We start from the raw sequence: 11,938 nt of genomic DNA on the forward strand, positions 1-11,938 counted from the left end.
GTTGAATGTCGTAAAACAGAGACAGAAAAAATTAGTGACCAAGTTTACCTGTTCCAGACTGTGAATGTAGTGGTCTCCTGCCTCATTAACAGGTGTGTGTGCTACGAGTATAGGGCGATTCACGGGTCTCTCTTTAAATGAATCAAATGTACCGTGTGGATTTGGTAATGCCTGGCGAGTTAATTCTTTTTTTTTCAGATCTTTTCACGTAATGGTTGGTGAGTTAATTCTTTTTTTTTTTTCAGATCTTTTCCATCATTCAGCTTTTATTTTTTTTTTTACCCGCAGCAGTCAAAGCCGGCCAGCCTTTCACGGGGTAAGATCACTCCAACGATAATCTGAAAGCCAATGATCAAAGCACTTCATTTACACAGAAGCAAAATATTGACTTTTTAACTCTTCCTTTTTTTTTCTTTTTAACTTAAGGTTTTTTTTATATCTTACTTTTTTTTTAATTTACGATTATTTAGGTAAAGTGTCCCCAATTAGCATGTGTGTGTGTGTGTGTGTGTGTGTGTGTGTGTGTGTGTGTGTGTGTGTGTGTGTGTGTGTGTGTGTGTGAAAGGAAGTCTAGCTACGTATCTGTAGTTCATTAGAGAAAACTCTCTCTCTCTCTCTCTCTCCCTCTCTCTCTCTCTCTCTCTCTCTCTCTCTCTCTCTCTCTCTCTCTCTCTCTCTCTCTCTCTCTCTCTCTCTCTCCTCGACCATGAAGGAACAATTAAATATTCCTGTGGATGAAGACTCGCTGACAGCAACACACACCTTCCCTCCTTCCCTCCTTTTCCTCCCTCCCACTGCCTGTCACCACCTAGGACAGAGAGAAAGGGAGACCGAAAGTGAGGGAGAGAGAGAGAGAGAGAGGTTGAAAGTTAGGGACGGGGAGAAGTTGTAGTAGTCATGCTTGGTGAAACTTATTACTACTGCAGGGCAACTTTACTGCCTCATTTGTTTATCTCCTTTGTAATTTACACCGGCCGCTGGAATTAATCAGTAGTACGGACGCTGCATTTAAACACCCTTTTGTTCCTACTGCACTCAGACCCCCGCCGTTTATTTTATTATTATTCATATGCTTTGTAACACTCACTGGACACCCGCTGCGTTGAGGGCTATTATCTTGACCGGTAGCGAGTTCCGGCGCCGTGCTGGATGATATATGCAGCAGTGTGTAATTGTAACTCGCTTCAGGAGGTGACGTGTGTAAGCTGTGTATGGAGTGTACTGTGTGAGGGAGAGGGGCTCCGGGAGTGACTAGGTGGAGCGAGGCGAAGGGTTGGTGTGGTTCTTGCTTGGGTAGATTTGGTTTGGTTAGGTTAGGTTAGGTTAGGTGAGGTTATATTAGGTTAGGTTAGATTAGGATAGGTTAGGTTAGGTTAGGTTAGGTTAGGATGGTGAGGTTCATGGGGCATTCAGTTAGGAGAGGTTAGTTGAGATTGGTGAAATTCAGGAGTTTGAGTTAAGGCTAATTTAGAAGAGGTTAGGTTAGGTGAAATGAGGTAGATAAGGTTTAAAGGTAGGAGAATAAGAGGTACGAGAGACAGTGTGGGATGTACAAGAGTTAAGTTAGGTTAGGTTAGGTTAGTTGAGACAGGTAACATCCAGGGAAAGAAAAATGCATAAGTGAGACAGTGTGGAATGTGCAAAAGTTAGACTAGGTTAGGAAAGGCAACATTTAAGGAAACGAAGAGGCACAAGAGAGGCGGCGTGGGATGTGCAGGAGGCAGTGACACCCTCCAAGGCGAGTGGGTGGTGTGTTGCAACAGGTGGAGACCCTCGCCTGGATTAAAGGTATTAGCGAGAGAGAATTAATGGAAGAGTTAAAGTTGATGTGTCTGATGGCCCGACGCCTAAAGAAGGTCGCAGGACTGGGGGAGAGAGAGAGAGAGAGAGAGAGAGAGAGAGAGAGAGAGAGAGAGAGAGAGAGAGAGAGAGAGAGAGAGAGAGAGAGAGAGAGAGAGAGAGAGATGAAGGTGCGGGTTCATTGTGCTTCTCCAGGTAAGAAAAAAAAACGTACAAAAATATGACTTGTTTCAAAGGTGTGTACTGAGTAGGTATGAAAAATACCAGTCTGCAAGTATTAAAACAAGAGAAAAAGGAAAAAAAAAAGAATGAAAAACGAAACATGAAAAACAGAAAGCAAAAACACAACAAACAGAACACTGAGAGAGAGAGAGAGAGAGAGAGAGAGAGAGAGAGAGAGAGAGAGAGAGAGAGAGAGAGAGAGAGAGAGAGAGAGAGAGAGACATGGAAAATAGTACATGAAATCCGTGCTACGTTACAACTACACATCCGTACTTTCATTTACCTACTTCCTACGTGGTTGGTTAGGTGTTTCCCCCGTACTAAGACTTAATTAACTGGCATCACCTGTCAGGGGCAAGCAGGCAGGAGTGTTGCGAGAATGACTAAACACAAGGACGGCTCGTGAAACATTATATGAGAATTAATAATATCTCCTTTGTTTATATTTATTACGCTGCTACCTGGATGAGTGTTAATTTTAAGACTAAACATAATTAATCATATCTCTTTCCATACATTTACGGCGCATTTTTCTTTTCCTGAGGTGTAATGAGTAAGTGTTATTTTAAGACTGAAAACAATGAATTAGTTTTTTTTTTTTTTTGTACATTTAACACTATTTTTGTTTTTTTTCGTTATTTCCTTGAAGTGCAATGAATGAGAGAGAGAGAGAGAGAGAGAGAGAGAGAGAGAGAGAGAGAGAGAGAGAGAGAGAGAGGAGAGAGAGAGAGAGAGAGAGAGAGAGAGATACTCCATCTCTTTATTCCTACTACAGGGAGTGGCGTGGCCTGGCGTGGCTTGACGTGGCGTGGCGGGGAGACAAACACACACAACACAACACAACACACAACACACTGTTTCTGTCTTTGCCTCGCCCTTCCCCCGCCAGCAAAACACTGACTATTCATCACCACACACCAGTCACTACTCCACCGCTACTTGTGTCCAAATGTACGTTATTTTCAGGGATACGAAGGACAATAAGAAGAAAATTTGCTATGAAACTACCAAACAAGGGACGATATTCTGAAACAGTTCTGCACCGCACCTCTCTTCTTTTGAAAGGCTCTAGTTGAAGTGACGCGGGTTTTTAAGGGTGTTTTTACGGTTCTAGAGACAGATTAATAAGATTTTTACGCTTTGGGCAGGAGAAACACTCGTGAGGGCCAGGCTAATCATTTCTGTGGCCTTGGAAAATAGTTGTTGTGAGATTAAATGCAGCAAACCTTCCTCCTCTTCCACCTCTTCCTCGTCCTCCTCTTCCTCGTCCTCCGCGTCTTCTTTCTCCTCATCCTCCTTCTTTTCCACTCCCAGTAAAAATAAACTAGACCTATTTTGGGACTCACAAATCAGGAATTCATTTCGAGGTCTCCGTCAACTTGCTCAGTAAAAACTCTTAATGCACTTTTCATACGTTAGAATAAAATGCATACTATGAATATACTGCTTTTTATTTTTATTTGCTGGGGGAAGGTCAGGAGAGAGAGAGAGAGAGAGAGAGAGAGAGAGAGAGAGAGAGAGAGAGAGAGAGAGAGAGAGAGAGAGAGAGAGAGAGAGAGAGAGAGAGAGAGAGAGAGTAGAGTAGAGTATTCGTCGTTATTTTCGTGTGTGTGTGTGTGTGTGTGTGTGATGATTTAGTATGCAGGTCTCAATATTAATATTCTGTAGCGCTAAACTAATACGTCATATGAGGACCTACATCATTAATCATAGTGTACGATAATATGTTCTGAACAGCTGTAATGTAATGCATCTAATACTGTACTAAATAATTACTACCACCCACCACCACCACCACCACCACCACCACTAACATCACCGACCAGAACAATAGTCCGTGCAGTATTTACTTACATACAGCGTGTATCAGAAGTCGTCTCTTACTCTAAAACGAAAACATACAAATTATAACGAAAAAAAATCTCTCCTGAAACCTTTTAATCTCACACTGTATAGCAGAAGATGGAATTAAACTCTACGCACAAACATTTTCACCCAAACACACGTCAAGCAAGAACACAACCCTATTATCTAGTCCCTTCGAAAAGACGCGATTCTAATGCAGTACCATCAATATGCAATGAATATAAAACAAGCCACAATATTTTCCTTTTAAAAGAATGCAAAAGAGCTGAGCCAGGGGAGCAGTGAGGCGCAGGGAGGGCGAGGGTGCGAGGAAGGAAAGGAGCAGCGTGGGGAGCGTACAGTCTGCCCTAAGCCTGGATCACTCGGTAACTTGCCTACCATTCGGGGTTCTCCGCTGCGCCTCTCCGACCTCCAATGTTTGTTTCTTCCCGTGTAGGTTGCCGATCTTCTCTTTTTCTTTCCCTCATTTCTCTGCCTTCATTTTTCCCTCTCTCTCTCTCTCTCTCTCTCTCTCTCTCTCTCTCTCTCTCTCTCTCTCTCTCTCTCTCTCTCTCTCTCTCTCTCTCTCTCTCTCTCCTTCCTTTCAATTTTTTCCCTTCCTTTCTTCTCATCCCCTTCTTCGCATTCCTTCTTTTTTTCATTTTCTCCCCGTCTTTTTCCTTATTTTTCATTTCCATCCATCCATCACTCCCCTCTCCTTCCCTTTCTCTATCCTCCTTCCCTCCTTTACCCTTCCCTTCCTCATTTCCCTTCATCCTCTTTCCCTTCCCTTCCAATCCTTCCTCATCTATCCCTTTCCTTTTCTTGTTCTTTTTCCGCATCCCTCCTCCCCTTCCCCTCTCATCCATCCGTTCAGAGCATCAAACAACATGAAGACACAAAAGCTTCTGCCTTCGTCCTCAAACCAGCGGGCAAAGTCAAGAGGGACCTGGCAGGCTGACCTTTGCACCTCCCACATACGTCCTATTGTATTTTTCATCCCTGCGAAGATTTCTTTAACTCAATGCGAAGGAGAAGTATAGCTGAAGAGGGGGCGTAAGAGAGAGAGTAAGTAGCTTAGGAAGGGAAAGACGCAAAGAGGGAGGGCGCCTAAGCTTACAGAGGATGATGTGCAGGGGAAGAGAAAAGGGAAATTGAGCTTTGTACCGCTAGGGTGAAATACCTCGGCGGAGGGAGATTAAGCTGGCAGAGGGGAAATATTGAGCTACAGTCTCGGGCAGGCCTGGACACTCACTGCATTCCGTGACGGCAGCCTGGAATCCTCTCTGCGGTGACACGTGCTTCTGGAAACGCTAGTGAATAACCGTGAATACCTTTGAACCATTGTGAATAAATCTGAACACCTTTGGACTATTCTCTTTGAGCATATATGAAAAGCCTCGAGGACTTCTGAACGTTTCTGAACATATTTGAACACCTCTGAACACAATAACACCTGTGAACACTTCTGAACATCTTTGAACACCCTGTGACCAGTTTTTGAACACCTGTGAATATTTGTAACCACCTGTGAAAGCTTGTAAACACCTATGTACATCTTTAAACATCACTGAACACGACTGAACGCCTAAACATGCTGCCTGAACCCGACCTGACCTTTGAACTTGAAGGATTCCATCAAAGCCTGGTGTTGTGTTGTGATCCCCGCGGTGTGAGTTACAGACGTGCTTTCCTTCACCCTGCCACGGAGAACGATTGGTCTTCTTTAACCTAAGGGCGAGTTCCACAGTCAACCCCTTTTCGTTTGTTAGTTGGCTAACAAAGCCACTTCAGATGTTATTGTTTGTTACTGTTGTTGTTATAATTGTTACCATGATATCTTTTTTATCATTATGGCTTTTGTTACTGTTTTGATCATTATCGTCACTGTTTTCATTATCATAGTCATATCTCACGTATGTTCACCAGATTCTCACAAACTCGCAAAATTCCTTCTAGTTCCCACCTCTCTGACTTTTCCTTATTCTTTTTTTTCCCCTCCACTTGTTCATTCTCCTTTTTTCCTTAGTGGCTTCCCTAACCTTCCGATACCGCCCCCCCTCTCTCTCTCTCTGACCATTTCTCATTTCTATTCCTCCATGCTGTTTATTCTTCTATCCTTCCCTTTCCGAAACCCCGTCCCGGACCAGCAACCTTACACAGCCCCTTGCCGCCCCTTCCCACACCCTACCTGCCCCATACGTGGCCTCCCGTCCCCTCAGAGGCCGGAATACCTATCACCTGTTGCACTGATTGATCACGGGCGTTTATCAGAGTCAGACACGTTTAACACACACAGCCGCGGGTGGGCGAGGACAAATAATTCTTAATTCCAGCTTGTCTGTCTGATGGATGGCTGTTACAGATGGTCCAATTCAATTACCCATGATCCCCAAACAGGTGCATGCGCGTCACCTGCCGGCCGGAGGGACTGGGACGGTGTGGGTGTTGGTGTGACGGGGGGGTATTAGAAGTGGCATGAGTGAGGTGTTGGTGGTCAAGAAGTCATTATCGGTTGAAGTGTTATATTGTTTGAGTGGTATTTCTCTCTCTCTCTCTCTCTCTCTCTCTCTCTCTTGTGTTGTGATGGTCGTGATTTTACTTTCAGATGCAGTAACTTGATCCCGCCTCTCTACTGTGGCGCCTCTCCCTTCACAGCGCCTCCTCCTCCTCCTCCAGAAGGTGTCTGGCTGCAATTTTCCCCTGTACGAGAGAGGAAGAGAACAGTGGCGGTCTAGTGGTGGTCTTTCTCCTGCACTTCCACTCTCATTGTCGTTACGGAAAAGTGTGTTAAGGCAGCCACCGTCACCATCACCACCATCACCACCATCACCACCACCACGCCGCTACATTCCCTGCACTACATCAGGAAAGGACTCATTCATCAAGCACGGCAAGAAATGAGCTCCAGTTTCCCCGAGCGACAATCCCACAGCCCCCCGCAGCGCCGCCCGGGACGAGACGCCGCCGGAACACACTGTTATCGCGGCGCCTAATTAATGGCCGCCAGCCTCATGCATAACAGTCGTTCATTAGCACGAAACATTGATGGTCACGTCTTGACTTTATCACCGGCAACTCCCTCACGGATGCTTAATAAAGTCCTCAGCCCGAAACACCTTCTTATCTAATTTGGTGAACGATGCAAGGTATAATATCCACTTTCCTTCAGTTAACATTATTACTCGTGAATATTAATGCAGGGAGGCAGCTCGGCCTAAATATAATAAACTGCAGGTAAATTTTCAATGACATTTCTTCGCTCACGTGCCGAAGCGTCAGAGTTTGTTAATCAGTTAAGCTTGTTAGGTGAACGTGATCCATTAGGGAGCCCTTCTAAGTATACTACTATTACTACTACCACTAATGAGGATAATAATATGCTCGCGGACTCTCTACACGCTGCATTAGTAAGTCCTCGTCGCCGTCCCTCTGCGCCAGCGTCAGGAGGCGTAAAAGTTAGTGGCGGACAAAGAAAATCTGTACCGAGTTTCTTGAATATTCTCCTTCTGCAGATTCGAATATCAATCCACCAATCCCTTGTCCAATCCCTCTCCACCAATCCCTTGTCTCGCACTGCTTCTGACACCACCTCATGCTATCGTCACTTATCCTATCGTCAATATCCCTCTCCTACTCCAGCGTTTTAAGGAGTAACATACCTGCTATTAATTCATTACGCCTCAAAAAACCCTTATATTTTAGATCCTCAGAGCTGTACCAGTAAACACCAATTCATGTATCTATCGGTCTGTCACAATCACATGCATATCCTCATCTTCATCTAACACTTTCAAGTAAACTCTTCCCTTCCAATCACAGTCTGCCAAGAATAATCACCTTTATGTTTTTGTGAATTGTCCTACGAAATTCTACACAACAAGGTTCTTCGGGAAATGAGTTGTGGAATATAACATAGACCTTAACTTCTGAGGGAGCGAAGTGATCATCAACAATAGCCATTATGTAAATAAGGAACAAACAACCTCATCTCGAGTTACGATATCATTTCTCCTTTGGTGAGTTTACCTGTTTTTTTTCTTTTTTTTTTTTCCCTGGAACGCGAAGAAGGACTGCCACACTCCCGTCTCTCCACCAGCGCCATCACACCCCTTACTTCCTCTCTCTCTCTCCTCCAGCCCCACACACACACAAAGCCGCGCACAATCTGGAAGACCCCAGCACTGTACAAACAAACTCAAATACCTCCTGCGTAACAATAATAATAACACGTTTACTTCTCTGTTTCCGCCTCACCGCACAAGAATACGCCGCTGGAAACAATAACAGGCCACGCATGCCTCGGGGCACGGCTGCGCAGCAACACACACACACACACACACACACACACACTCGTAATCCCATTCTATAATGTACAGGAAGGCTTGGATATAAATACCATAAAGAAATATCAGTGAAGGAAGATGGAGAGGGAAAAATAATGATGAAGAAGGAAAAGAGATATAAATGAGAAAAAACGTAAGAGAACAATGAAAACCAGAGAAAGAACTGCGGGTTTACATCTCTCTCTCTCTCTCTCTCTCTCTCTCTCTCTCTCTCTCTCTCTCTCTCTCTCTCTCTCTCTCTCTCTCTCAATACGGATGCCGCTGTTCCACCTAATCTGCCTGGGTGTTACTCAGGCGCCGTGTACCGCACTACGCCGCCTTCCCCACCTCCCCCGGCGTGCACCATGAGGCAGCGACACCCTGAGCCCTAAATTATCCCCCAGCAGGTACTCACAAGACGGCGCTCTTACGGAGAGGTGAGTGGTGAGTGGTGAGATGTCAGCGAGGTAATCTGGGTTATCTTGGAAATGCACTGAAAGGTTCCTGCTCGAGTCGTTTCCTTCCCAGCACTTAGTAATGATACGTCTGCTCTCTCCCTCTCTCCCTCTCTCTCTGCATCCGGAAGCGTAGCAGGATTCTCTCCCTTGGTACTTCGGGACCAGAGTGAAGCTTCAGTGAACTCCTTGTCAGTGTGCCTAAGTAATGTAGCCTGAGTACTGAAGCTTTTGTCTGGCTAGAGAATCTTACTGACACGTGTTCTGGTGGTGATGACAGATAACTATCCCCCACTAATGGCAGTATTTGGTTGGTAACACAGGCATGCTCATTCGAACGAAGGCGAGGCGCGGAGGGAGATGCTTTGTGCTGATTGGCTGGCATGAGGTGGAGGCGCGTCACGTCACTGATGTCTGTGAGTTGTGCGGGGGGGTCACTCATCATTGCCACCATTATGTAGCTTGTGTTCTGAAGCGCTCCGCTCTTACAACGACTGTTTCCAAAGGTCACAGAGATGTTCAGCCTGGCTCAAGTGTTTCTCCTGTTAATTATGCAGAAAGACTGTTAATTTGTCACTAGAACCATAAAAACACTGAGAAACCCGTGCAACTTCAACTAGAGCCTTTTGAATGTAGTGGAAGAGCGGTGTATAAGGATATGATGTAGCGTCTGCGGGGTGATGCCAAAGACTGTAAAAAAAAGACAGAAATGCTTCCAACCCAAACTAACAAATATGTGTAGCCAAAAAGATGCCAGGAAGCACACCCTCATGAAGTCACGCATCATGTACAGCGTGAAAGAGGACCTAGATGACGTAGATGCAGCGTGATGGGTTTAAAAGTCTCTCGTTACGTGGCTATTGACCAGCAAAAGTCCGGGTGAGAAAACATCAACACGTCAAATCATCACGTATATTTCTGGCTACACTTGTACGAAAGATGCATCAGGTTAGGGAGTTCAAAGTTCACCAGGTCTAGTATTGGACAGATACTCAGAGCAGACTTGACACAAACTAACGCGTGAAATAGGGCGAAAAACAGCGGTACTTAGTGAGGCTTACACTTGTACGGGATGAGGATTCCTGTTGTGGTTATATGATAGTTTGCTTATTTCATTCGTGCTTTCGTGTTTGGTATTCCCTATGACAGGTTGCTGCGAACTTAAGTAATTCAGAGATGCGCATTCTTGTTTTGATGAGTTCCTTGTTTATTATTATTATTATTATTATCATTATTATTATTATTATTTCAACCATCGTTTCGTGTTTCGTTTTCCTTTAGTTAAGTCAGGTTACCACAAATTCATTTCATTAAAGGGCTCACGGGATTACAATGCTACGGGATTATGACGGTAAGGACTCCCGAATATATTAACTTACGATGCACAGACTTAATGGCACGGATTTATTACGGGGTGACGATACAAATGACAACCAAAGCGAACTTGTCAAAGCAGTCCACGTCCCTCAGGCCAGATTCGTACATGGTGCACTTCTCGGTCGTTGGGTATCCGGGGCCCCACATAGGGTCAGCCACGGTGGTTCCTGAAGGGTCTTGCCACATGTTGTCCCACGTCTGTAAGAGAGAGAGAGAGAGAGAGAGAGAGTGGGGGTAGGTTAATTTCGTATCTTAAAAAGCCATTCATATTGAAGAGAAACTTATTTATCACTTCTTAAACTTGAGAGAATCAACACACACACACACACACACACACACACACACACACACACACCTTTTTCAGACCCACGAAGTATGCACTGCCTAGCTTCTTCTCCAGGAGTAATCTCTCCGTGGCGTCACTCACGTACGCCATAGTTGCCCAGATGGAATTACAGCCAACCTTTGCCTCGAACCAGCTCCAAACACCTGCCGGCCGGAGGGGAATGAAGGTGTGCAGAGGGAGGTAGGTGCTGCAGGTCGAGGAGGCGGATTGTATTAACCCTTCCAGGTAAGTGTACACGAGGCATTCACCCTTAGCCGAGTCCCAGGACCACGCAAGGCACGACACGCTGCTACAGAGGGAGGCGCACCTGCAGACAAGAGGTTATGGTACAGTCGCTGTCATAAGTCACGTAACCTGTTTAACTTTTTCCTCCATTCTTAAGTTTTCCATGATCTTAGAATGTATCAGTTGTCAGGCTTTTTAAGATGACTGCCAATACATCAGAGGACTCATGATTTAAGGCAAACCGCTTACATTAGTACAAAAGAATGCTGCAGGTGAACAGACTTTTTTTGGCCGTGACTCGACGTAACATCGCCTAAGAGGTTTGACTGAGGCGTACATTCGTTGCATTAACTCAAGACTGGTTGCTTTTCATTTTCCTGCGTGTTAATCAAGTTGTGGGCCAGCAAAGTGCGACGCTTGGTTCAGCTGGTGCAATAAAAGGTAAGTAAATTTAACACTGTCTTAAATTGGTTGCAAGAATGAGAGGATGAGGGGACAGCACACACGTCCTTACTCGTATAAGTGTGAGCGCCCACTGCCTCTCAATACTGGGACTACCTAATGCACTGTTAAGTTTACTGACTAACCTTCTTTACACCACCTGTATAGTGAAACCAAGAAGCGCCGCAAGACATAAGGAAGACCGGGAAGACTAATCTACACTCACCGACCCTGAGATGTCATTCCACCTTTCACTGTGACGCTTCCCTTAACTACAGTGCCACGGGAGGATTATGCGCTTCGTTACCAGTGACTTATAAGATTAATGAAAGCTCACCGTATGGTCGATGTCGTGTAGTTAGTGAACTGCCCAACAACAGTCCTGGCTTCTGAGAATTGCCGTTTGTAATACACCTGCTGGAATCCCTCGACGTGAAGCCACAGCAGCAGTAGCAGTAACAGTGGTAGCAGGCGGTGGTGCTGCCGAGACCTGGGCATGTTGACAGCAGTGCAGGCAGACGGACTTTACCGCAGCTGTGGGCGACGCGGCGAGGAACCAAGAGCTGAATGGTCTTGAGGCTTGACGTGAGTTAATTGCGCTAAGTGGTTCTCGTTTCAAGGCGCCCAAGGTGGAGTTAACAGTGCATGACGGCTTGCTAAACTTGACTTCTTCCTGTGTAGAGCATGAAGACGTTAAGTGAATGGTTTCTACTTTTTTTTTCTGTCTTTTCTCCCTCCTCCGTCGTGATTCACCTCGCATGGCGGCGGCATATCGGTTTATGACGTCCCAGATATTCGAGATTGATTTCAGCCGCCCGGGAGTTTCTCTTTCTTCGTTGGGAAATGGTCGATAATGGCAGAAATTGTGCGTGAAGAGATATTTCCAGCACACACACACACAC

General features: G+C 45.3%; 1 protein-coding gene and 1 long non-coding RNA gene across 4 annotated transcripts in view; both read right to left on the minus strand.

Annotated features, from left to right (window-relative positions):
• LOC135115949 (uncharacterized) overlaps nt 1-8,779 on the minus strand; it is a 104,099-nt gene extending 95,320 nt beyond the window's left edge. Inside the window, exon 1 of one of the 2 annotated variants that reach the window (XR_010276117.1) lies at nt 8,608-8,777. This is a non-coding gene — a long non-coding RNA (uncharacterized LOC135115949). Of the gene's footprint in view, nt 1-8,607 lie in introns of both variants that reach the window. The other variant, XR_010276116.1, reaches the window with a different exon arrangement.
• Nucleotides 8,780-9,545: 766 nt separating this feature from the next.
• On the minus strand, nt 9,546-11,708 carry LOC135116125 (uncharacterized). Of its 2 annotated transcripts, none has more exons than XR_010276169.1 (3): nt 10,845-11,119; nt 10,380-10,677; nt 9,546-10,222 (listed from the first exon to the last, which is right to left on the minus strand). XR_010276169.1 is itself a non-coding variant. In XM_064033329.1 (3 exons), exons 1-3 carry the CDS (start codon nt 11,532-11,534, stop codon nt 10,055-10,057), a joined length of 627 nt encoding a protein of 208 aa, XP_063889399.1. In that variant the 5' UTR covers nt 11,535-11,708; the 3' UTR covers nt 9,546-10,054. The 2 variants fall into 2 exon arrangements, 1 of the variants encoding a protein (XP_063889399.1); XM_064033329.1 differs by lacking the exon at nt 10,845-11,119 and adding an exon at nt 11,374-11,708.
• Nucleotides 11,709-11,938: the final 230 nt, after the last annotated feature.

This window comes from Scylla paramamosain, chromosome 30 (genome assembly GCF_035594125.1).
Source record: "Scylla paramamosain isolate STU-SP2022 chromosome 30, ASM3559412v1, whole genome shotgun sequence".
Taxonomy (NCBI): domain Eukaryota; kingdom Metazoa; phylum Arthropoda; class Malacostraca; order Decapoda; family Portunidae; genus Scylla; species Scylla paramamosain.

What these genes read in the sequence shown, in the direction of transcription:
- LOC135116125 (XM_064033329.1), bottom strand. Translation starts at nt 11,534, where the DNA reads ATGCCCAGGTCTCGGCAGCACCACCGCCTGCTACCACTGTTACTGCTA. An exon ending in TACACGACATCGACCATACG is followed by an intron (nt 10,678 to 11,373) that starts GTGAGCTTTCAT and finishes TCTTGTCTGCAG; the next exon opens with GTGCGCCTCCCTCTGTAGCA. An exon ending in ACTTCGTGGGTCTGAAAAAG is followed by an intron (nt 10,223 to 10,379) that starts GTGTGTGTGTGT and finishes TCTCTCTTACAG; the next exon opens with ACGTGGGACAACATGTGGCA.